Genomic DNA, 25,961 nt, shown 5'->3' with positions numbered 1-25,961 from the left:
AGTGGTCCATTATAGGCTTTGCATATCAGTTGAGGACATTACACTTTATTAGGGTCAATATTGTCTTGTCAGCCCAATAGTAAATGGATATGACCATTATCAGGTCCAGCATATATGCATGCCCACATTTCTCATTTGCTATCTACTGTTTTATCTGGTAAATAAGCTAAATTAACTGTTCAGATTCTGAGGAAATAAAATTTGATATCTAGTCACTAATAGATATTGCACACTTTTAAAGCATTAGAGCCGCTTTAGAAGACTTGATACTTTCACATTGTTTTGACTTCATATTTAATGTAAGGTTTTATGAAATATTCGATAATGAAGTAAATATTTTTGTTTAGTAAGCAATACTTAGTTTGTTTGGTCATTGAAACAAACACCTGGCATCAAGTCAAACATTTCTTAAGCTGTGTAAAGAATGTGCGAAAAATTAAAAATTGAAAGTAAAAACAGCAACAAAAAAGCCCTGAAGTAGTTGAGATTTGTTTTTAAGTGCGCTTTGGCTTGCTATCGGCCTCTATAAATTGTCCCTAAGCCCAGTAAATTTCAATTGCTAGTGCACTCTAAATAATCTGAAACGCTCTCCATTCATCACGCTCCCTGTCCAGGGAGGAATCTGAAAACTATTACCAGACTTCAGCCTAATGTGAATTTATCACATATCAAAGTTGCACTTGTATCAACAAGCCATTGAAAGAGATTTGATATAATCTTCAGTAACACACTTTCCACTAGCAAATGTACACAGTCAAAAAAACAACATTATCTCGACACACGGTTCAACAGCCTTTCTTCTGCTGTGTTATAGCCTTGGTATATGTGATGGCTTTTAGCGATGAATTTCCAACATCTGCTAGTCTACCATGACATTATTGGTTAGATCCTATTTGGAAATTCCTCCAAAAACCATATTTGCCACAAAAATTACCATTTTGAGAGAGATGTAGAGGAAAGTTCATTATACACAGATTAGAATTCTTTTGACTGGTTTCACAATATGGAATGGATTTAAAAATCTCTCCAAAATGTTATACAAAAATGTCATACATCTGTTCTTTATTTGCACATTACAGAGTTATCTGCCCTTGCAGGTAGGAATTAATTGTGACATCATGTGGTTTTGAGCTAAATATTGGTTTCATCAGAGAAAACAACATTAGATTTGCTCACAAATTAATGACATCACAATCGATACCTACTGACAAGGCCAGATAACTCTGAGTTACACAAATACAGATATGCAAAGTCATCATGAATAGTTTGACACAGATTATTTTGTGATTCTGCCAGCTGCAGACTCGCATTTACTCCAGATTTCATTTAACTACATAAAAAACATGTCAAAAAGCAGTTATCAGCATGTATAATCAGAAAATCAGGGCTATAGAATTTGACAAACAATTCTGTAAATGTTCAAATTTCAGGCATCATTTCACAAAAAGTAGATATCACAGCGTCTCTGTTATCTTGCTTCCCTTTCTGTTTGATCGGGGAAGTCCCTTTGTCCTGAATACAAGGAAGATATGGATCATTCCATTACTAGATTAGGGGTGATTACAAATCTTGATTTATGTTCATTTTTGAAAGAGAGTGAAAATTCAATGATTACTTATTAAATGTTTATTTTTGAGCGAGGATAAAAATCAATGATAACCTTTATTATAAGTTAATGTTGTTTAGAAACCTAATGATTCTGGCCAGAAATCCATAGGAACTTTCATATTGGTAGAAAAATACAGAGAAATATAGAAAGAAGATATACATATCTATGAATATTTTAATGATTTTAATGTTTTTTCCATTTCAGAATTTTTCACAGAGCTTCTTGATAATGCAAAGAAAGACTTGCATGAAATGTTTGTGAAGACTTATGGTCTTTTATACCAACAAAACTCTGATGTGTTCGCAAATTTATTCAAAGACCTTCGGAGATACTACAAAGGAACCGATATCAGTCTGTTCGATGCCTTAGACAATTTCTTCCGGAACTTATTAAGGAAGATGTTTATGTTGTTGAATCCTAATTTGGTGTTCGATGAATCATTTCTTCGGTGTGTGACAAGCCAGATGAACAAGTTAAAACCTTTCGGAGATACGCCGCAACAGTTATCTTTAAAAATAAAGAGATCATTCATAGCAGCACGGACGTTTGTACAGGGCTTGGCTATTGGTCGCGATGTTGTTCTTGAAGTTTTGAAGGTAAGATTGTTTTACAAGTTTTTTAATGCATTTTGAAATAATGAAAAACATTTATTTGCACTTTCTTGTCATATTTTACTTGTGTCAAGTAAAAGTTTGAATGCCATTGTTATGCAGAAAACATTAAAAGTAAAAAAATATTTCAAAAATTGATGTTCATTGTCCTCTTCAAAGCACAGATTATTGTAGAGCATTGTTTGGCTTCCAATAGAATTGATTTAGATGAAACAATGGCTTATCTGCCCCTGTTTCCATAGATACCACCCACAGAAGCATGTACGAAGGCCCTGATGAGGATGATGTACTGCCCTCATTGCCGTGGCCTCACACAGACCAAGCCCTGTAATAACTATTGTCTGAACACAATGAAAGGTTGTCTGGCTCACCATGCCGAACTGAACCAGCTCTGGAACGATTACATTGGTAAGTCTGATGACCTTTGAACTTATGTTACCAATGATATCTTGGGAATTTATCATGGCTTTGAAGAACCGGTGCTACCATAATCCTCAACCTTGGTAGATGTTCTGGTCGATGTTTTACAGCCTTTGACTTGAAGTTGTCTTAATATTTCAGTCAATGATTTTTGCATACTTTTTATTTAGAAGGTGATTCCACAATTTGAAGCTTTCGGTAAAAACTTCTACATGAAGAAAACCATCCTCTTCAGTAAGATTTATATCACGTTTCTTGCATAGGAGGACTGAATATTTCAGAGTCACTGTGACCTACTTTTAGTTGTTAAAACATGCATTTTATGGGGCTATGTTACTTTGTGTTTTGGACCATTATACGGATGATTTAAGGAAATTGCTATGCTAATTGTTTTCCTGCTGTATTAACTTCCTCTTGCAAATCATTATACCATTTCAGCTACTAATAAGATTTGTCAAGGAATGGCTAAACCTGTAGCATTTAATTATCAAGGCCCATTCAGCGTGTTCTTAACTGTAATGAATTGGAATTTTTTATAGAAATAATTGAAAAATAGTCTAAATTACCCACATACTCCATAGTTGTAAATTTGTTTCTAATTTCTAACGGTTAGGTTAGATCCTTCTACATGTCCATGTTTTCACAGCGGAACCACCAGGGTGACGTCTTGTTGTCAGAAAACACCATGTCTAATGGGCACGACTGTTGTAAGAGCTCACGGCTATATTCCCTAGTCTATAGCCAGACGTCGTCGGGGTCTAGTTCCCCAGATGAGTCACTGCCAACTGGCAATGGACGATTGGCTGAAAATTAATGAATACCAATAAATAATTTACACAAAGTTTGTCATAAAAATTGAATAAATTTGTCTTTGGAGCTCGCTATCTCTCTCTCTGAATAATCAATTTTAACCAAAATTTTGTTGGATCAGCCGATCAGCTGAAGGATTTCCCAGAATTCCTTGAGAATTGTTGTTTGATTGTTAGTGTATAAACCCCGCTGATTTAACATTGAAATGTAATAAACTTATTACGCTAAAATGTAAATTTTTCATGGAATCAAATGTTTCATTACATCTTTTTTATAAAATAATTGTTATACACAATGAAACGTGTGATTCTTCAAAGTAAGAATAACTCATTCTATTTCTGACACAATATATCAATATATTTTCATCAGGAATTTTAATTATAAAAAAAGTTCCAATTTGTAATTGAAGCCTCTTATTTCATTTGAATGAATCCTCCGATTTGAAGTTAATTCTATTTCTTGTCATTTAAGCAGAAACAGAACAATTATCAAGAGAGAAATTGGAGTTGACAAACAATTGGAGTAGGGATCTGTTCGTAACAAATTGTAAAAAAAACTCAACACAATCGTGCAATCAAAAATCTGTTTTCATTCCCCATACTGACAAATCATTCTCCAAGATTGTAATGTTGCGAAGGATTTGACGTGAAACGGTGTGTTGGGATTCATTAAGTTGTTAAAAATAAAAATGATCTCATATCCTCTAGAATTGACAATGAAATTCACCAGCATATTACATTGTGATTAAAGAAAAAAAGAATAAAAAGTGATACTGAGGATATTTAAAAACCCATCCAGGATTTCAGAACACCCATGAGAATATTTTGTGATTCCATAATATCAAGATTTGAAACTATGATTTGAAAGCACATACTGTAAAAACTTTTAAATTTGGCTGTATGCAAATAACATTAATATAGAAGGTATTGATTTAACATCGACTATTTTCCAGAATTTTTTATGAAAATTTTTGTTCTGATTTCTTCAAAATTGCCTTTCTCTCCCCCTAAGCCATGGTTGCATTGCGATTTTCTCATTTTGTTTATGAAAATATTAAAATAAAACTTATCTAAAAAATGTCGTAATATATATATATCTAATTGTAAAAATCACTTTTGCCTTCAATTTTCATCAATGTTTATGGGACTGAAACCTTGTTAAAAGAGCCATGAAGAGTCTCCATATTGTAGACAAAATGAAATATTCATCAGAAGTGAATTGTTCTACCAGAAAAGCCATTGAAAACCTTGATATTGTCATCGTTTATGATGTTTTTACTGACACCGACATCCGGCACAGTAATAACACTTGGCTGATAAACGACAAGTTTATTTGACGACTCCAACCTTCTGCCACTAGAAGTATTTATACTGTGTTGCCCTCGGTTACACAAAAACTGCCCGGTTATCACTGGAGGTTAAGACTTTCAATACACTATTTCCTTAACTACAAACATATTTTTTTGTGCTTGTCAGTTGTATTGATTTGTCGTTTGAATTCGGTATGTAAATGAGTTTATGTAAACCTTAACACGACACCAGCTTTAATGTGACACAGACAATATTGTATGACTTTAAAGGAATATGTCCTTCCAGTCTTTATATCCGGAAATAACCTGATGATGTGTCACTGAGTTTAATATAGGTTTTTTTTGGATTTGGTTTGCAGAGGTCCTCTATATCAAATATTCAAAGTTTAAATGTCTGTAGATAAAATTGGATGTCATCAATATGGAATGTTATGTTTGCTATCTGTAGATATCAGATGAATTGTTTTAATTATCATTCATCCAGGATAGAAGCTAATTTTTGGCATCATACTTTCAGAAACACTGGTTTCTAAACCTGTCTTTTAAAGTTACCTATGGTTACCTAAATACAGGTGTAAGCTGTGGTTACATGAACTTCTAATGGATTTAACCTAAAACAATTTCACCGGTCCTAGTTACATGTATCGGAAACCTTGAGATTCTACCAGTCTGTTGTAGTAACCATCGGTTACCTTGTCAGTGAGGACAACTTTCCCTCTCATCTCCTCACCTGTTGTAGTAACCATTGGTTACCTTGTCAGTGAGGACAACTTTCCCTCTCATCTCCTCACCTGTTGTAGTAACCATTGGTTACCTTGTCAGTGAGGACAACTTTCCCTCTCATCTCCTGAACTGTTGTAGCAACCATCGGTTACCTTGTCAGTGGGGACAACTTTCCCTCTCATCTTCTCACCTGTTGTAGTAACAATCGTTACCACTTGTCATGAGGACAACTTTCCCTCTCATCTCCTCACCTGTTGTAGTAACCATCGGTTACCTTGTCAGTGAGGACAACTTTCCCTCTCATCTCCTCACCTGTTGTAGTAACCATCGGTTACCTTGTCAGTGAGGACAACTTTCCCTCTCATCTCCTCACCTGTTGTAGTAACCATTGGTTACCTTGTCAGTGAGGACAACTTTCCCTCTCATCTCCTCACCTGTTGTATACATCGGTATACCTTGTACTTGTCAGTGAGGACAACTTTCCCTCTCATCTCCTCACCTGTTGTAGTAACCATTGGTTACCTTGTCAGTGAGGACAACTTTCCCTCTCATCTCCTCACCTGTTGTAGTAACCATCGGTTACCTTGTCAGTGAGGACAACTTTCCCCTCTCATCCTCTCACCTGTTGTAGTAACAATCGGTAACCTTGTCAGTTAGGGCAACTTTCCCTCTCATCTCCTCACCTGTTGTAGTAACCATTGGTTACCTTGTCAGTGAGGACAACTTTCCCTCTCATCTCCTCACCTGTTGTAGTAACCATCGGTTACCTTGTCAGTGAGGACAACTTTCCCTCTCATCTCCTCACCTGTTGTAGTAACCATCGGTTACCTTGTCAGTGAGGACAACTTCTCCCTCTCATCTCCTCACCTGTTGTGTAACCCATTGGTTACCTTGTCAGTGAGGACAACTTTCCCTCTCATCTCCTCACCTGTTGTAGTAACCATTGGTTACCTTGTCAGTGAGGACAACTTTCCCTCTCATCTCCTCACCTGTTGTAGTAACCATTGGTTACCTTGTCAGTGAGGACAACTTTCCCTTTCATCTCCTCACCTGTTGTAGTAACCATCGGTTACCTTGTCAGTGAGGACAACTTTCCCTCTTAACCTTGATTTCCTCTGTGTGTCAATGGCCCACTAAAGATAAGGGCGAATCAAGAGGTTTAGTGGTCGTCAAGATCCAAATCCATCAATTTAGGTCAGATTTACTGACTGATTACATCTGACAAAGGCAAAAAAAATCAATTGTCAAGTGGCTCTAGTGATCATCGTTTTCATGCCCAGGGTTACACAATGTATCCCCTACCTGGCACAAAATGGTGCACTTCTGATGCAAATTAAGTCCTAGCTGTCTGCAGGCTTTTCTCTCCACAATGAAAAGTGTACAGCGAGGAATTTACAGCCCTCGTGGGCCACCATTAGGGAACAAATGAACTCTAACTAAAGGAAATAAATTCCATGCTTTGTCACTATTACTTAATCCTATAACGCATGTACGCAATACAATGGCTATGCAAGTTCACCCGATTTGGGATTATAGAATCATCATTCAGCTCAAGTATCGATCGGTATTCTATAAAAATCCATTTTCACGTTTGAATTTATAACTGTTTTCTTTACTCTAATGCATGTTATGTGTATAGAGAAAAGATTAATTGCTATGATTTTGCCTGTCGGTATCTAGACAGTATGCGGGTAATTCATGGTGAAACTGTTAAGCGTACCGTTATAACGCAGGGCTATGAAAATCAGAATGTGTTCAAATGATTTAGTTTACTGGCGAAAATAACTGTGTTGGAAACCAAATCAATATCTCCAAACTCTAAAAATTACCAAAATAATTTGTATTTACAATGTTTAGTGGTGTTAGCGAATACTTCACCTATAGGGTTGACAGCATCGATTGCTGTTTTCAAGGATATAAATTTGACAGAATGCACCTCGAGAGTGTATCAGCTTTCTGCTTCAAACTTTAAATGAGGTTTGAGGAGAAAAACTCCTAAACACTGAGTTACAGTTTTACTTAAAGTGACATATCCTGTAATGAACCTCCCCAGCCAAATGATGCCTCCTCGACCCTTGTAAAATGGAGAAATAGCTATCGCTACGTTCAGTAATGCTTACAGACCTAGGCAGTTGAAACATACATCAAGGTTTCAACGTCAAAGTTTTTCACTTCAAGTTTTTCGCATCAGGACTGCTTCCTCAGTGATTTCCCCTGGAGTTCAGATCTGCAGCTGAACGTCTGTCCAGACCAACTCTGAACCATGGGCAGGCGAGGAAAATGAGTTTAACATTCTTACTGTTAATAATGGGATCAGAGTATGCATTTAGCTAATGACGACTGTAATTGCTTTTCACATACTTTGCTCAGCAGCAGAACACTCCCGAGTTCCATATGTTGCCGTAGACTTGTTGAGATATTTCTCTTCATACTTATTGTGAGTTTCCTAGATGGATGAACGGCTGGAGAAGTCATTACGGCTCCTCACTCCATCAACACTATTGTTGACCATCTCATTCCCCCATGTAGAAAAATGGACTAGTCTCGGTAGATAGAAAATTGTACTGAAATTGAGTTTTGTAGGGAAGGAAGGCTAGTTGAGGAATTGGTACTAAAATAAGCTCCAATTTTCTGTGGTAATTTGAAGCTACATTAGGTTTTCATTATGCTTTCTGCAGAGATGTTGATGTTTTTTGAAGAAGAAAATATATTCATGGAAAATCTTCACAGATTTAAAATTCAAAACTGCAGTAGGGCTGATACTATTATGTGGAAATGTAAGTGATGTTTTCATTATTTACATTGTAGATTATGTTGTTTATCAAAAAAATAGGGTAACTGTTTAAAAAAAAATCTGTTACCATTCCAACCTGGTGAAATACTTTATTATTTAACTTTTATAAGATCTATAAGAGTAAATTGACCCTGGAAAAAAAAATCACAGTTACCATGGAAACTATTATTCTTGTGTTAAAATTTGTTCTGTAATTCCTTCTACTTGCTACTAAGTTAGAGACGACAATACAATTGCATAGAAGTGAGGGATGTGGGCCGATCTTACACAGGCAGTTAAGTTAGCAGGAAGATGGATGATGTTACCAAGGCTGTAATTTAAATCTCGGAGACTCTCGGAACAACTGGAAATCTGTGAACCTTGCACATTGATCACGTCCATGTTGGTGTCTTTCCCTGTATCAAATACCAAGCAGTTTAGGCAGACCCAGGCAGAATTCATCACTCCTGTCTTGATCGGCCATTGATAGCCGTTAAACCTGTTGGATATTAAAAGGTTTGCAGGCATCCAGAGAGAAACAAAGACATACAAATTGAACTTAGGGTGCGTTTAAGTAAGAACCACAAAACCAATAAAAAGGCTCACTTCTTTCATCACACATAGTCTGCATAAATCCTGCTGAAAAAAGCAGAAGGAAGAAGATACAGGGGTTTTTATTATAGAAATGTGTCAGTGATATTGTGTTTAACTTGTGGAGAGACACATAACTCCCAGACATTAAGATACAGAATGATACAAGACTTAGGCTGGACAGTGTACTAGATAAAAAACGATAAAGTTTAATGTTAGCACCAGTAATGTTTTTTTTTCAACTGTTTTGTTATTTTCAAACAGTTTGAATGATGCCTGTTTATACCATTTATGACATTTGATATCTGCTGATAAGCTAACACAGCCCAGAAGATTGCCGTGGTAACAAAGTAACTTAAATTTGATCATACAATGGGTCATCCAAATCATAAATGAATGTTCATATTTCAGATCATTTCCTTCTCTTTACAAAATAATTGATAAGTTGTCACAAATTGTTCTTTTTCAAGAAGATAATTGAAAAAATGTCAAAATTGGTTTTTGTTTTGAGAAACATTTTTGTAGTCTTTTTCAAGAAGATAATTGAAAAGTTGTCAAAACTTGGGGTTATTTTGAGAAACACCTGGACAGTCTATTGTTTCTGTCTATTGTTACACACCTTATATTATATATCCTGTGATGTGATCATCACCTGGCTTTAGACGTTGCGTGTAGGTGACACGCTACCTCCACCCATACCGACAGGATATTAGATAAACCCTGTGTGATACCTGGGAACCCTAGGACTACCTAATGATTGACAAGTGATATATTTGGGGCTGATTAGGAACTGACCTATTAACTCTATTCTACCCAGACAGCAAGTCAAGTCATGCATGGTCAAATTAACCTGTATTTTCACTGCCATCACAAGGAAATATTTCATCATGTCTGGACATTTTTAAATGATAAAGAAAAATGGACTAGGTCTTGCTAATCAAATTTTATGATTTTGGTTCAGCGTGTAACAAGGGTAAATTTATATCAAACCTTTTTCATGGAAGAATGCACACAGGTCAACTTGACAAAACTCAATTCATTTACTTTATGTAAACTCTCAGTGGTATTTTTTGAATTTCAAAAACAATGTTTTTAGGGTCAAGATTTATCCTTAAAAGTCTGCTTTGATACTCTCGGGTAGAAGTGGACACCAGGAGAGACCATTTTGGTGTCCCAATAATTCTGTTTTGTCCTGTCTGGTAGACCAATACACCGTGTCTGGTAGAGCAATACACAGTCTGTGTGTCCGTCAGCCCTGCCAACCCGAGGTGACTCGGGTGACTTGGGTACATCGCCATAGTACATATTTAATGACTAGAAGTAACGACGGTATTATTCAACACTGGCATAAATCAAATTCAAAATTTTATTTATTTCTTTACTCCTCCATACTAATGCTTTATAGCTTTTCATTCATCCTAGCTCTTCTGTGGCTGCAATAGAAATTTTAGTCAAGCGTGCTTCCATTCACAAGCCTCGAATCCACACATCAATTCATGAATTTGTGCATTATGGATTCCATTGAAATTCTCTGGGGTTTTTCGCTTGTTTCATTCTGAAAAGTGAAGGAATTTACTCTTTGTAAAAGATTTGAGCTGACCCATCTGAACGGATTACTCTGTATTAAGATTTTTCTCTCTCTTTGTTTATTTTTACTATTTAACTAGCTGTCGGTGTATTTGATGTGAATGAAAATCTTGATTTGAAGTGTAAGATTACAAATCCGTAGACTGCCTATGGTGGGCTATAGGGATCTATGGTCAAGGGTATCGTCCAACTCTTGACACATTTCTTTGGTCAACCACTGAGATAATCTTTACACAACAGACACACAGAAGCATACTCATGATACCTCTAACACTTCTATTGACATTTTCCTTTTTGTTAAACTTTCCACTGCGTTCCTCCAGAACCAGAAAACTCTGTGATATATGTCATTTCACCCCGATATAAATCTTGTTTATCGCGTGGAGTGGGAAAATCGGCAGCTATTATGACAGTAATGATATATTTTGCCTTCCTCTTGGGTAATCACGTCGATGTGAGTGGGAACATATGTTGATTTTTGAGATGATGAATGAAACTAGCTGTACCTACCAATGTTTTTTCTCAACCGAAGTTTGTAGATTCACAACGTGTATAAATGTTACAAGTTCCCTTACGTTAAACTTTCACCGAAATCTTAAACACCGAAGGAAATACCAGTCTGGTACAAACGGATCTCGTTTCAGATATGATGTAATAGGTACGTTGTTGTTGATATCTGTGAAGGAAGGACATGATGGAATGTGACACACTTCTATGACTAAACATGCCAGGAATTATATATACAGTTTACAAAACCTCTATCAACATAATATGTAAACAGTATTTAAATTTTTTTAAGTTTTGAACTTAGGGGAGAAAACTCAAAAAAAAAAAAAAAAAAATATATATATATATATATACGAATGACTGATTTTATCTTGAGGTAGCTGTGATAAACTACAATTCAATGTTAAGGGGGCTTACTGCAATTTATGTACAGTAATTAAAGATAGTATTTATGTCAGTGTCTCCAAAATTTGAGTAGATATTTTTCATTGATTTGTTACAGAAAGCAGTCGACAATAGGCATGATTGGAATAAGATGGAAATAAAGATCTAAATGCACTAGTTAGTGTGATGTTACCATTGTATGACCTTGTAGAGGAAGAGAGGTCAATCTCCCAGCTGTAGAGGTCAATCTCCCAGCTATAGAAACATTTGTATTTACGAGCTACCTGAATAATTGATAAAAGTATATAAATAACACTAATTACAGTTTGCCATTAACAGCACAATAGTAGCTAGTTATTGTAGACTGTCAAAGGTCAAGGTCAAATTCCTTATATAGATTAACAGGTGAGAAAAAGTAATTTATTTTAATATCATTGAAGATGTTCTATAGGATACACAATAAAAGGTAAGTTAAGTTTGATTCGTGAATGTCCTTAGTGAGTAGGGAATGAAATGAAGGTGTTAAATATTAATTTGTCCTTGTGGAGGTAATGACCATAGTGTTACAATAGTATAAACAATATCTATCTTCACATGAAGGAATTCCAGGAATGTCGCTCCTGTTAGTGTGGCGTCATTAATTGTTGGTCATATATGTAAATTAACATCTCGGTACGATGTTATGCCTTGATATTATGTACATAGCGTTTCGGCACTGATGATTTTTTGACACCTGTAGTTTAGTCCTGAAAGCGATTTAAGTCCTATCATTTAGATCAGCCATTTTAATAAGGATGCGATTAAAAATGTAGCGAACATCAAAGGAAATAAATTTCACAGGATATTTCCCCCGAAATTGAAAATTGTAGTGATGTAAAATCTTTTCTAGGTCGTTGTTTAGCATTATGTGGTCGGACTAGTCTGGTAAAATACAAGGCAGTCCAGACAACAGGTAAACCCAGTCACGTAAAGTTAGGTCAGGACTGGGATGCTACCAGCCGACACACATTCAGGTGTTAACTCACAGTAGGTGTATTTTCTTGCTGAAATCAAATCATGAATGAGACGATCAAGTAGTCACCTTGCATCGTACAGCCATTCATTTACAACTATAGTTGTCAAGATGTTTATTGAATTAAATTTGCCGTTTTCACTTTGCAGCCCAATTAAACGTACTTTTTTCCGTTTGATTTATACATTGATTGTACAGTCCTATAGTTGATTACAGGTAACTTACAGGTAATTCACTAAAATCACAGTCTCTACCGCAAATAAGTTCTTACCTGTGTGAGAATGATCAGGATCCTAAGAAATGGTTCGTTAGTGTTTAATGTCATATTTAAAGCCAGGTCAGTTTAGGATGTGTCAGATTTTATAGGTGGAGGAAAGCCAGAGTACCTGGAGAAAAACCACCCGCCTGTGGTTAGATCCTGGCAACTTGTAACTTGAAGATGAAAGGTTAAATTGTTGAAATGTCAGTACACATTGACTAATTGGCCACTGTTGCCCCATCTTTTCTCAAAAACATTTAATGATCTGAATTGTTAAAAAGACACTAAATAAAATAAAACAAAATCTTCCATGTTTTAGGAGACTGTTCCTAAGGTAACGTGTTAGATATTAAAGATAGTCAGAACCATCAAACTGACATAAAAAAGGGTCTTTATAGCCAGGTGGTCCTGATACTCAGGTAATATTATGATAGATTAGGGTCGAACAGGTGTTCTTTATATAGAGGTGGTCGCTAAGGCAGGTTTTTGTCTTTTAAGTTTTATATAAATATCACTGTTATTTCTACCTTTAATGCTAACAACTCTAGCAATGCTTTAAACAAACCAAGAACAAACGTTTGTGAGATTATGACTGATGAATAAGTTGCGATTTTAGACTTCGTTCAATAAGTTATAGTTAGACCACCTGTGTGTTGACCTCACCTGTTCAGAGATTTGAAAATATATCAGTATTGAATATCTTTTAAGGAGCGGAAAATGTGATTATGAATGTATACGATTTCAAACCTCTTGACACATTTCAACGTAATCTGAATAATTTCCTACTTGAATAGAGTTAATAACTTAAATGCTTTCGTTCCATTCCTGCTCAGCTTTGAAATTTGCTTACTGGAATGTGGTATCTTTTTGTCTACAGTGAATGTTCATTACACATCTGGTTATTCGGTATATTCAGTAGACATGTTTCAAAATTCTCATTGAAAAAATCTGGTTTTGAAAGACATTTTTCACAAGGCTGACAATGAACGTACTATTAAGCTGTAAGATATTTACTATGTAGGTGATTGGGAACAAATCAACATGAATCATTGAAATGAAAATCACAGTTATAATACGGAGTGTTCTGAATTTAAAAAATGACATGAAAGGGGGCATTCACGGATTCAATAAAGACTTCAACATGATTGGATTTCAGGTGTAAAAGGGGAAAACATAGAATGGGGGAGATTATGAAATTTAAATGGAGTGCAATATGCCGTGTCATTGGAGTCCAACCAGATATACAGCCTGTGTTTCTATTAATGTCAAATAAAGGGCACCTGTCTGAGCTGGGGAGCCCACCGGCACAGTGAATTACTGATGACACATTTAGATGTATATTCTCCCTGAATAACTTATATCATTTGCCCTCAGATGACGGTGTACGAAGTGTTAGAAAAGTCACGGGTTATGTTACAAGGTCTCCTACCACCCAAACATACACCTAAGTTACGATAACCAGCGCACTATAAAAAATATTACAGTTGTCTATGATGTGTGAACTTCGGTCCAGTCACTGGGTCATCAGTCTGATCTGTAAGTAAATGTCTCCGTATTATGATCTGTCCCATGTGGGTTACGATAAACAGGCAACCTCCATTAGTGAAAAGAGCTTCATCAGCCATCTGGTCCAAAAAAAATTAGGCCCTTGTGATTTGTATGATGGCCACCCTGGCAGTCATCTTGAAAATCTTAATATTGAGTAAGATCATAAGAAAACATGACATTAGTTCTACATCAGTTCTCAGGAAAAACATGACATTAGTACTACATCATTTCTCTCAGGAAAAACATGACATTAGTACTACATCAGTTCTCTCAGGAAAAACATGACATTAGTACTACATCAGTTCTCACAGGAAAAACATGACATTAGTTCTACATCAGCTCTCTCAGGAAGCTTGTCGACGGTGTAGGAATATAGTCATGTTCTATGGAATAATGTCTTTAAGACACTTGATTAAAAGAGAGTTAAATGTTATGTAACATACGCTGAAAATTTGGGGTTTGTAGTACTCTTATCATGACCAAGAGATTCAGAAATAGCCTGGTCTTTGCTGCTGTGAGTAATAGCCTTCCTTACAGTTGTTGATGGTATGATATACTTGGTGGTCACCAGTGCTATATTAAGGAGGTATTTTTGATAACAGATCTATCCTCGACCTGTTGGTTTGTTGAGTAACCTTTGACCTTCTGACCTTTTATGTGTTACAGAGGCGATGAAACAACTTGCCACCCGTCTGGAAGGTCCCTTTAACATTGAAACCGTGGTGGATCCAATCGATGTCCAGATCTCAAACGCCATCATGACTCTGCACGACAACGGCGACGAAATCAGTGAACAGGTAAACATGGGTCAAGGTCAATCATGTCAGGAAACCTGGACGTATTTGATGAAAGTTTGACTCCTTAAGGAAACGATTGATCTGTCATTCCTGTCAAATGTATTACCTTGGCAATGTTTTTGAAGACATGAATGCCATAGTGTGCATGTGGTTAGTTGTCAACAAGTGACCAGTTAGTGCTTACTAGTGTTTCAGAGTTGGTTTTCTTCTTTCCTTATCGGGATGCCATGGCGTTGACATGGTGTTTTCTGGTTGCCATGGTGATGGTGCTTAACGATTAACACCTTAAAGCCAATTAGTGATATGTATACCTTTCAGCTTACATTACAGTAGGTTAAGTAGGGTTGGAATCTATTGGACTGTTATCAGGGGATATCGGCTATCTATGATAGATATGGCGTTGGTGTGAATGTCCTCCAACTACTTTTTCCTCTCACACTCAGACTCTGATGGTATATGACTGGTGGCCTAGGGCTTCCTCCTGGCTGGTTCTATGTTCATTTGTATGTAAACAAACAACATCATTATAGCAATAACCAATATTTAATTTAAAGTTGATTACACTGCAAAACAGAAAAAATAATATCTGAAAGTAAGTCTATTTACCCCTGTAAATACCCCCACCCCCAGTTTGAATCCAACAATTATGATGTCATTATTATATATTGTGTCTCTAACTTCTAGCTCTAAACTTTTCTTCCATTCTTAACCTGTCCCCCTCCCCCATCCTATTCCCCCATCCTATTTCCCTCTCCCCTATCCTGTTCCGCCCTCTTTATCCTATTCCACCACCTCTAATTTGTCTAATTTGTGCCAGAAAACATATGGCTGAGACTGTACAAACTATTGATACTACAAATCTATATAACTAGGCCTTCTCAGGATTAAAATTAGGTCATATATATCCATAAAAAACAAACATACAATATGTCTCATTTACAGCCCTACTAGATACCCCCAGATAATGGAGTGGATTAAACACAAATATATTTATTTTGATGTGTACAAGGGAATGTAACAGACTTGAACAAGTGATGTCTGAGTTTCACCAGATTTATAGAAGTCTGTAATCCGGTTTATCTACAGTGACAAGACTTTTAGTACTTGATCAGTATTGATTGGAAGACATGTTTTAATTGACAAGTTTCCATGGAAACCAGTATGTTTATTTCTCTGTAGTTAAGATTAATGTACCTGTTTGTACTATATTTCTGACTCAGTAGAATTCGGTTTTGAACTGTGGCAGTAAGGCAGGTTGTTCCGTTGCGATTTATCTCGCATTTCTTAGATCGACTTTCTGACAAGCCGTCCCAATCATACAGCTTTACTCTAGGACATTGCTCCCAGAGTTTAAGGCCTTTATTTAATTTTGTGTGGAGAAAGTATAATTTATTTGTAAGCCTAGGGTGATATGAGAAGACTTAGCAGGGATAGCCATTCCAGCCAAGTCAGGCAGATTCCCACTATTAGGGTCAACATAATTTGACCTCCAATGACCTTTAGTCTGAAAACATCATGAATTATTTCTTAATGAAATCCTTCCAAACCATGTGAACTTTCAGGCTATATCTTTTTGTAGTGTTTAACTTTGATATATTTTCTTGTAGAAATGAGCCAAACCAATATTTTTACTTATAAATGTAAACTTTTGTTTGGATCGGTGTGGTAAACTCATTTACCCCTGAAGATTAATATTGAACTATTCCAGCCTTTGAATCAGAAGAGTTCACAAGTGTCTTCAGGGGTGTATGGGTTAAAGAAGTATTCTCTGTTTGCTTGGGATTGCTCTAAGTATCTGTCTATAGGAGGAGTGATCTCTGTTTGCTTGGGATTCCTCTTAGTATCTGTCTATAGGAGGAGTGATCTTGTACCTGTTAGGGTCGTAGGCAGAGTATTGATATATATCATTTAGGAGGGTCTGTTTACCAGGGATCTAGGAAGGGAACAGAACCTGGTGTTAGGGAATTTTACAGAGACCAATTTTAGGGATCATTGATAATCACTTTCATTACTGACCCTGGTAATGTTGTGCATCTTTATCAAGTGATCTCTGTCGTGTTGGTTTCTCACACACTCTATTACAAAGTTGTCTGCCCTTGTCGGTAAGTATTGATTTTGACGTCATGTGCTTGTGAGTGTAGCATCATACTTTTTACAGAAAATGGTTTGAATTTAGCTTACAAAATAATGACATCACAATGGATAGCTACCCAAAAGGGAGACAACCCTGCAATATCCAAAGACAGAAAGGAACCCTCTTATCTCGAATTATGTTACTTTAGGTCCATTCTAGCATGTCTCTGAAATTTTGGTTACAACACGGTGTTGTATTTAAACAGTCATGTGATTGAATTGAAACAACGCAGATCATTTTGACAGTTATTAACCCTAGGGATGACATTTTTCATGTGTTTTCTTATCACATCTTTAAAGAAGATTCTTTAAAGAAACTTTTGTGAAATTTTCTGATTTTTAAGCTCTAGCTGATTTAAATTTTGACTACCAGCATGATGAAAAGGATTTATTACACAATACACACATTACACATAGGTAAAAGTATCTTACAGGGCACCAATGTAGATAGATTTTGTATTCGCATTAGAAATTCCATTTTTACTGACATTCATTTAGATGTTAGATAATTCCTCTCGACATCAGATGTTTTGCTTGTTAAATTCCTTCCGTAATCTGGAGTTCATGGTGAAACTGTTGGGGGTTCTAGACAGATAACAGGTATATTTGCTCCATGTGATTACCACATCAGAAATATATACATGCTTAGCACCTGAATCTCTCTTCTCGATTTTCTCTCCAATCCCTCCCTGATCGCTTTACTGTAATATTTCAGATATTTGTAGGGGGACTAAAAGTAGTATTTTTATGTGGTTTCAATCTCCAGCTTCCATTGCCTGTTATCTATAAGATACTGACATGGACACATGAAGTATACTGAGATGAGGTACCCCACAGGGATTTCAATTTAATTCCATTTGCTCCCTCGGTGTACTTGTAGATCTGGATTTTGAGACTGGAGCCTAGACTGTCGAAGATCACCATAGATAGCTCACAGGAGTGTGTTATCGGTGATATATGAGCAAAAGAGTTCCTCGTAGATTACCTAAGTGTATCATACTCCATTAAGTTTTCAATTAATTTCCCCCCGCATTGGGCCCCCCTAGCAGAGTATCTGTTGGCAGGCCAGGTATTGGTTCTATAGGGGAAGAGGATCGACTTGGAATTAAAGTTGGCAACACATACCTCACTTTTGTTTGAGATAGACCTGGTACCCTCAAGTCCTTGGTGCTGTAGTTATACGGCTCTATCCTACCCTAGATAGTCACTATGTAGATTTAATACCACCACCGGTCACCAGTCCAGAAAGTCTAGAGGGAGGCCCATCTTCTGTCCCCCACAAAACCATAACGCTATCCCACTGCCATCACCAGTTCAGCAAGTTTATCATAGATAGACTATAGATAGGCCCATCTTCTGTCCCCCACAAAACCATATGCACTCATTCCACTGTCGTCACCAGTCCAGCAAGTTTATTATAAATATCTGATGACTCATCATTAGTTGGTTTTTGAAAGAAATTGATGTCAATGATCTATTGTTTAAAAAAGTTGATAGTTGGTGGAAATATAGAAAAGACTATGTTGTTTTTGTAGAAAGGTTACATACTTTTCTTGAAAAATTAAACCACATAAAGCCCAGTCTGGGTCATGTTAAAGCTTGGAGAAGTAGTCTTTGTCATGTGTAGACTTGACATCAGTCCTATGTGGTGTATTGGCTGTTAGGAGTGAGAACTGTTGGTCAGTACAGTTCTAATGACACTTGTCCAGCTGTGATGGATGACCGCCTGTCAAGTGGACATACTCAGACAGATGACCTCACACCCCCACAGAACTAACTGGGGGAGATATAGGCCAGTCTGTCTGTACCGGGACAGAAATTAACCCTAATGTCAGGTCACACATTGTTTATCTGCTAATAAAAACAAAGGAAAGGAAAGTGTCCTTTCTTTGTTTACTTTATATTGATATCTTTGCTGCATCCTGAATGTATGACTAAATTTCAAAACTATTCTTTGAAAAAAAATCAATTGACATAAGCATATAGAAAAATCTCAAAAAATCTCTCATATCAATCTCTCATATCAATCTCTCATATCAATCTCTCATATCAATCTCTCATATCAATCTCTCATATCAATCTCTCATATCAAGTAGAACACAGCGATACCTACAGACTAAATAATGGTCAGGCATCTGGAGGAAAATTTCTCATCTAAATAAAGTAAGACCTTATGTATATTAACTGGTGGATAAACTAACTGAGAAGTTTGTAGTAATCAGATTAACATTCATGAACCAGCTGTACTCTCACACATCTGACCATCAGGATTGGTCAGCTGGTTAGTTTATTGACCACTCTATGTATGATGACCACTCTCTCATCACATCTAAGCAGATTACAGCTGTGGGATCAGCTGTCATTACTACACCTGCTCTTCAACTCATGACCTCTAACCATGACTTGAACTTTGACCTCCGATCCTAGACTCCTGATCCATATTTTGACCCTTTCTCACCTTTGACCTTTAACCCTTGTCAAAAACTAACCTTTGACCTATAATGTATTTTGCTGAAGTTTAGCATCATAAGAATAATAGATATGGAGTTAGAATAAACTTTTGTACTATTGTAAAATATTTCCAAATTTTAAAATAAATTGTTGATTTTTCCTTCCAGATCAAGCAAGGATGCAGCGGAAGTCAGTTGGGGAGATCAAAGCGAAACGCCCAGACGTCAACAGGCAACAACAATGATGGTCAACTCCCAGACAGCATCAAAGCCAAAATCCAAGGACAACTGGCTGCCCTGGGTGGTCAGAACATTGATGGAATGAACTATGACCCCATGCATATGGGAGCAGTAAACAACACTAACAAAGGTCACCAGGAATATGACTACGGAAGGTACGGCAATTCACGGAAAAAACAGAAACAACAGCGACATAACACTGCAGCAGGGACCAACCTTGACCGTCTGGTGAAGGACATCAAGGAGAAGGTCAAGATGGCTAAGGACTTCTGGGTCCAGCTGCCGTATGCCATTTGTAACGACGAGAACATAGCGGCCCAGGCAGGAAATGATGAGGACTGCTGGAATGGACAGGACAGGGCAAGGTAAGTTCAAAGATCAAGGATATGTTTAAGAATTGAAAAAAGGAAGGGAATTGTATTTGATATCGCAAAATTAATATTAAGAGTAACTTTTATTGTAAAAATTACTTGTTCAAGCATGTTTCACTTGAAATAATATTACAAGATGTTTTTCAAGTATTGTGAATGTCTACTCACCTATAGATTTGCTATATGATACTGTATATATGAGGTTTGATTGGCAGGTACGTACCAGAGGTTCAGAAGGACGGCATCATCAACCAAATTAACAACCCAGAGGTGGAGGTCGATGTGAACGAGGGAAATTATGTCATCGAACAACAGAAAATACAGCTCAAGATCATCACCAGTAAACTTAACACAGCATTCAACGGCGAGGAAGTGGAATGGATTGATACAGGTAACTGAATCAGGGCTTACGACTGGGGAAGGGGGATAACTCAATATTACAATGTAGGATAGCAAGGATTTCTTAAATAGGAAGGGGGTAACTCCAAAAAATAGGATAGCCAGGATTTCTTAAAAAGGAAAGGGGGGTGGGGTAACTGCAAAAAATAGGATAGTCAGGAATTCTTAAATAGGAAGGGAGGTAACTCTAAGAAAATAGGATAGCAAGGATATTTAAGGGACAAGTAGAAAGGGACAGACAAGTTCCTTCAAACAGCAAAGGAATATCATAAGGTAGTAATAGGGATGATTTTGTAGCAAAGGGAGATAACTTTGATACAAGCAATTTTATTGAAATGAATGTAACTTTAAAAAGAAATTTACTAGCTCAATGAACTGAAGACATATAGGATTGTTCAATGAGCCAAGAAAAAATATGAGGGATATTATGGAAGAGGAAGTAAGAGTTGATAAAGATTTTAGTGGTTATGGCGGGCTATATTTGGATGTGTAATGGAGAGTGGGTGATGTAATCTGTTTAGTAGGTAGGAAGGCCCTGTGAGGCTCAATGGACATGTTTATTATAGAACAGACTTGGGTCACAGATCGGCATGACGATGTAACTCACCAGGTTTGATGAATGAACAGACAAATAAGCTCCTTATAATACCGAGAATAGTGGAAATTAGAGAGCTGTAATCTGAGGCATGGGACATGGTGTGAGTCGTCTAGATATGTAATGTAGTTAGGGGAATCTTCTTTGGCTGTGTGTCTGGTTTGGTATTGACCCATGCTGACCACAGCAGTGACAAAGTCGGATTAATCTTCTACCACATATGGCTGTATGTCTGGTGTATTTATAACAACAGAACAAGGTATTGACCTTCAGGAAGTCCATTTCTAGGTCAAAGTTTGAGTTCAAGGACAGACACCTAGAATAATTTATACATAGAAGTAGGTCAGGGGTCAAAAGGTTGAATAAAGAAATGATGACATGTAAAATGCCAAGGATGATTAAGAGATATGTTGAAAGTCAATTGTAAAAGCTTCCTATAAATTGATAATTTTGTAACAACTAATTTCAAAAATTTTAAAACCAATATAAGTCATGGTGAACATTTTCTATAGATAAATCATGGGTAAAGAAATTAAAATTCAAAGGGCATGTTGATATTTCTTCTCAGATTGTTATTTTATGGATATCAATAGAACATGGTGGTAGTACAGTGAACAGTAGAGATGTGTGTAATCTATATTGGAACAAGATACCTTTAGCTTTTATAGAGTTATGCCCCTTTGTTTCATCAACGTCAGTTCTAGTTGAAAGTATTAGTTTCAGTAGATTGTACATCATCATAGCAGTATTTTAAGTTCCATACTCAAATATATATCCGTTTACCTGATCAACCATCCCTGGATCATTTCACATTTCTCCAAGTTACTGGCTGGCTCTCGGATACTGTTACGGGCATGAATCATTGATTGGCTGCTATGTATAGCCGCTGACCAGTCAATAGGTATACAAGATGTCCTTGGTGTAATTGTGGGTTTCCAAGGACGAAGGTGACATAAAATGTGTCTGTATCAAATTTCACACCTTTTTGACCTTTACTCCAAGTACAGACTTGTACAACCAATTTAGAGACAATCTCAACCAAATTAGGAATTCTTGTGTGTTTTTGTGACATTTTCAAATCCTTATATGGCTTAACATGCTTCCGTTAATTGACAGAATTTAATTATGAATTGTGATGGACTTAATGTACTCTATTAGCATATATAAGGTGTGAACACCCATATGACTCATGTCTGGTCAATCTCTCAAGATTGGTGTAGCAAATCCCTCGTAGGTTAAGTTATCATTATACAGAAACAGCATGGAGTTTCCAGGATTTTCAAATATATTTTAATTGAAATTTAAACCTGTATTCCCTTGAAATCCTAAATGATAATTTGTAGTGTCAATTTGGCATATTTGAGCACTGAATGTTATTGGAGCGGGAAAGGTAATTAATGTTAATTACATTCAAAATTAGTTTATTCAGTCATTATCAATTCTCAAATTTTATACTGATAATTTTGGTTTGAAAAAAAGAGCTATATTCTTGAAAGATATAAAGCTTTGAAAATATTTTAATGTTGAAGTCAAAATCTAGCCTTCCTATGTTGGGTTTCAAAGTACAGGAGGGGTATAACATTATAGATCTATACCAAAATGATATTGAACAAAAGGATGTGATAATTGTGTATGAAGATATTTGACAAGTTGAATATAGTTTATCTTTCCCCAGTGTTTAACATTGCGCAGACACTTTATCACATCAGGTATAGACTTCTGGTTACTACACACAAGCATGCAAATTTATTTTCATTAATCTATTTGCTTTTCATTGTAAATCAGTCATCATTTAAAAATTAGAACATGGAATAAATGTTAAATATATTACAATACACAATTTTCATGTCAATGGAAAGAATTGCCCGACATGAAAGATGTTTGGAATTATGACCTGACAGGGATTTTATTTACGTCATGTTGGTATATAAAAGGTTTCCGAGATATGTAGAATGGTGAGAATTGGGTGTGTCTGTGTCGAGGTAGACAGAACATGCTGACATTCCCCAGGGGGTTGTGATAACACCGTCACATGATGCAGGCACATGCTTTACCTAACGTCATACAGGTTTTACTCACAAGTGTCGGTGAAAATGCTCCCGAGCTCCTAAGTGCAGTTTTAGGTGCATAGGCATCAACAAACAGGAACTGAAACAAGTGTAAGTGAAATATGTCAGCGAGGAATGAAACATTCCACTTATTTTTATGTCGCTTTCTCGGTTTTGATTTCCCCGTCATGTGATTAATTCGTGATATTAGAGACTATAACACAGGTTTAATGTGATAAAGGGGCGATTGTAGAACAAGTCGTGTACAGTTCAGGAGACATAAGGTTCTGGTTGTTTCCCAGATTTGTTTTCATTATGATGTTTAATGGAATATAGGACATTTCTTTTCCATGATTCATAATATCGGATGCAACTTAATTATCCATATTTCAAAGTGTTTGCTATTTCTTCAAGAATCATTGTTAAAAAAGTGAAAGATACCACAAAGCGGTTGTTTTGGTACTGTAGACAGTTGATACCACGAGCTCATTTTGTGATGTTTATACACAGCAAGATTATGTAATTTTACAGATATGGGTACAACATGAAATTGAAATGTGATGTGTGTGGTATTAGGATGGGGAATTAAATTTGGGGGTGTTACAGAATTGATTCCAGGTTCCAGGGTCATGTAATAATCTTAAGAGTTACAATTTTGCTTTTTCAGTCAAAGATGGCATTACTTTTAATACATCACCTGTGATTTAGCTAAGTTCAAACTTGGATAGCCTTCAACTTGAAGACTGATTCCTATTCTGGTTTGATTAGCATAATGTCCTATTAAAAGCCATGATCATTAAAGGATGCGCGGGTTTTAGATGGTTGATCATCTGGCAACTGCCCCACAGGAGATTTGAATCCCCCGAACCCAGAGGTGGAGGGCTTGTGATAATATGTCAGGACATCTTGGAGTCATCAATATATTTACTTGTATAAAGTTTAGGAACATAGGAACATTCTATACATGCACTTTGGTTAAGGTTGAGAGTTTAGGAATATTACGGTAATGATACCAGTACTTGCTCTACTTGGTATTCTATCAGATTTAAATATTACAGTACTCAGGAAAATCAGAATTCATGCCAGGTCTATTACAAGCCAGTCAAAGGGCAGACAATTAGATTGGAGCAGATTTAATCACTAGATATCAAAATTATGGCCACAGATGAAGATAGTCTAATTGAGGAGGTGTTCAGGGTATATTGTAAGTGGCAGACATTCCGATCAAGTGATACGACGAGAGCTCCGAGAGAGACTCATTTACGTAACACCTCATTATGTACACATGGTTTTTGCTTGGAAACGATACTCTTAACTCCCGGTGATCATTTTGCCTGTTTTTTCTTTCGACTGCCATGTTTTCTGACTTAGATACCTTCTTGTGTTGTCAGTACACTTCAGGTGTAACAGAATTATTTAACAGAACATAATTTGTTTTTTTGGTTCCCCTAATGTGATATTCTGTAATCGACTTTGTAACCTGTCTGTCCGTCAGCCAACCTGTCGTAACCTCTGTCCATCAGCCAATCAGCTGTAACCTGTCTGTCCGTCAGCCAATCAAATTACAGTTTTATCACCTCGAGAGAGATGAATTCATGTTGATGTTGAAAGGGAATGGTTTTTAGGGATGGTTAATGTTATAGTGATAGCAGAACTTCAGGAAAGTTGAGAGGCTTCAAGGATTCGGAGTCAGCCACATACTTGAGGCCTCCTAAGCCAGCAGGAGGTTTTCTTGAAATAAAACCATTGGGGACCAACTCTAAGTATTCTGAAAGTAACATGATAGACTTTCGTAAATTATGAACATATTCCGATATCAAGATTTTGTGTGTTACTGAAGTCATCTTCTGTTCAGAAATATTTTTTGTATTTTCCTAACATGTCAGCAAATAGTATTATTTTGCATTTCTATGCTAATTAATTAAGTCTTACCCATGTTGGTTGGTTTTTAATCATATAAAAGGTTAGGTTTTGGGTACCAATTAAAGTTCAGCAATACGTACCATGTCATGGTGTCCAAGTTTTATAGTGAAAGGTTAAAGTTATGTTGTTATCAAATTGTTTTTTCTGTAACAAAGAACAGCATTTTATGATTCCCAGTTCATTGTTACATTTTGTGGTTCTTCGTTCAGCTATCGGTGAGTTATGGCTCCCAGGTAAGAAAGTTGGCTCAGTCTCAGACACGGAGATCAAAAGGAAATGTTCTCATACGATTATGAAATATCTTGTAATAGAAGAATTACTGTAGAAAGGGGAGTTACTGTCTCAGCATTAGTGGGCCATTATAGATAAGACAGGAATGGTTGGGTCCTCTAAACTTGATGTAGTGCCAGTCAGCAGCAACATCTACCAACTCAGGGTAAAATAGAGTAATTAGGTATTTCTGGAGTATTGAAAGTTATGTATTTGTGGTTCATAAAATAGTGTTTCTGATGCATTGGAAGAGATTATGGGAATTTTTGTTAGGTTGTGATAAATTGGTACATGACAACATGATTGGGTTCACCATAAACATCGTATTATTGATACACTCTAAAACATTGTATTATTGATATAGTCTAAAACATTGTATTATTGATACAGTGTAAGAGCATTGGAAAGCATTATATGATTGTGATTTTAAAACATAGTATTATTGATATAATGTAAAACATTTTAATACATTGTTTGATTGGTATAATGTATAACATGTTTACTTGGGTACTTAGTAATACATTGTATGTTTTATACATTGTAGAGTGTTTTAAGTTCACAGCTGTAAGCATCAGTGTCTATTTGTTTGTAC

At 36.4% G+C, this 25,961-nt stretch overlaps 1 protein-coding gene across 1 annotated transcript in view; it reads left to right on the top strand.

Moving 5' to 3' along the window:
* LOC138307598 (glypican-6-like) overlaps positions 1–25,961 on the top strand; it is a 77,194-nt gene that overhangs the window by 44,295 nt on the left and 6,938 nt on the right. Inside the window, exons 3-7 of the mRNA XM_069248400.1 lie at positions 1,814–2,205; positions 2,463–2,628; positions 14,810–14,940; positions 19,692–20,128; positions 20,350–20,525. Of these exons, the coding sequence (XP_069104501.1) occupies positions 1,814–2,205; positions 2,463–2,628; positions 14,810–14,940; positions 19,692–20,128; positions 20,350–20,525 (1,302 nt within the window). The remainder of the gene's footprint in view (positions 1–1,813; positions 2,206–2,462; positions 2,629–14,809; positions 14,941–19,691; positions 20,129–20,349; positions 20,526–25,961) is intronic.

The sequence above is a fragment of the Argopecten irradians genome, chromosome 14, assembly GCF_041381155.1.
Source record: "Argopecten irradians isolate NY chromosome 14, Ai_NY, whole genome shotgun sequence".
Taxonomy (NCBI): domain Eukaryota; kingdom Metazoa; phylum Mollusca; class Bivalvia; order Pectinida; family Pectinidae; genus Argopecten; species Argopecten irradians.
The sequence above is the reverse complement of the archived record's forward strand: the minus strand, read 5'-3'. Positions and strand labels throughout refer to the sequence as shown.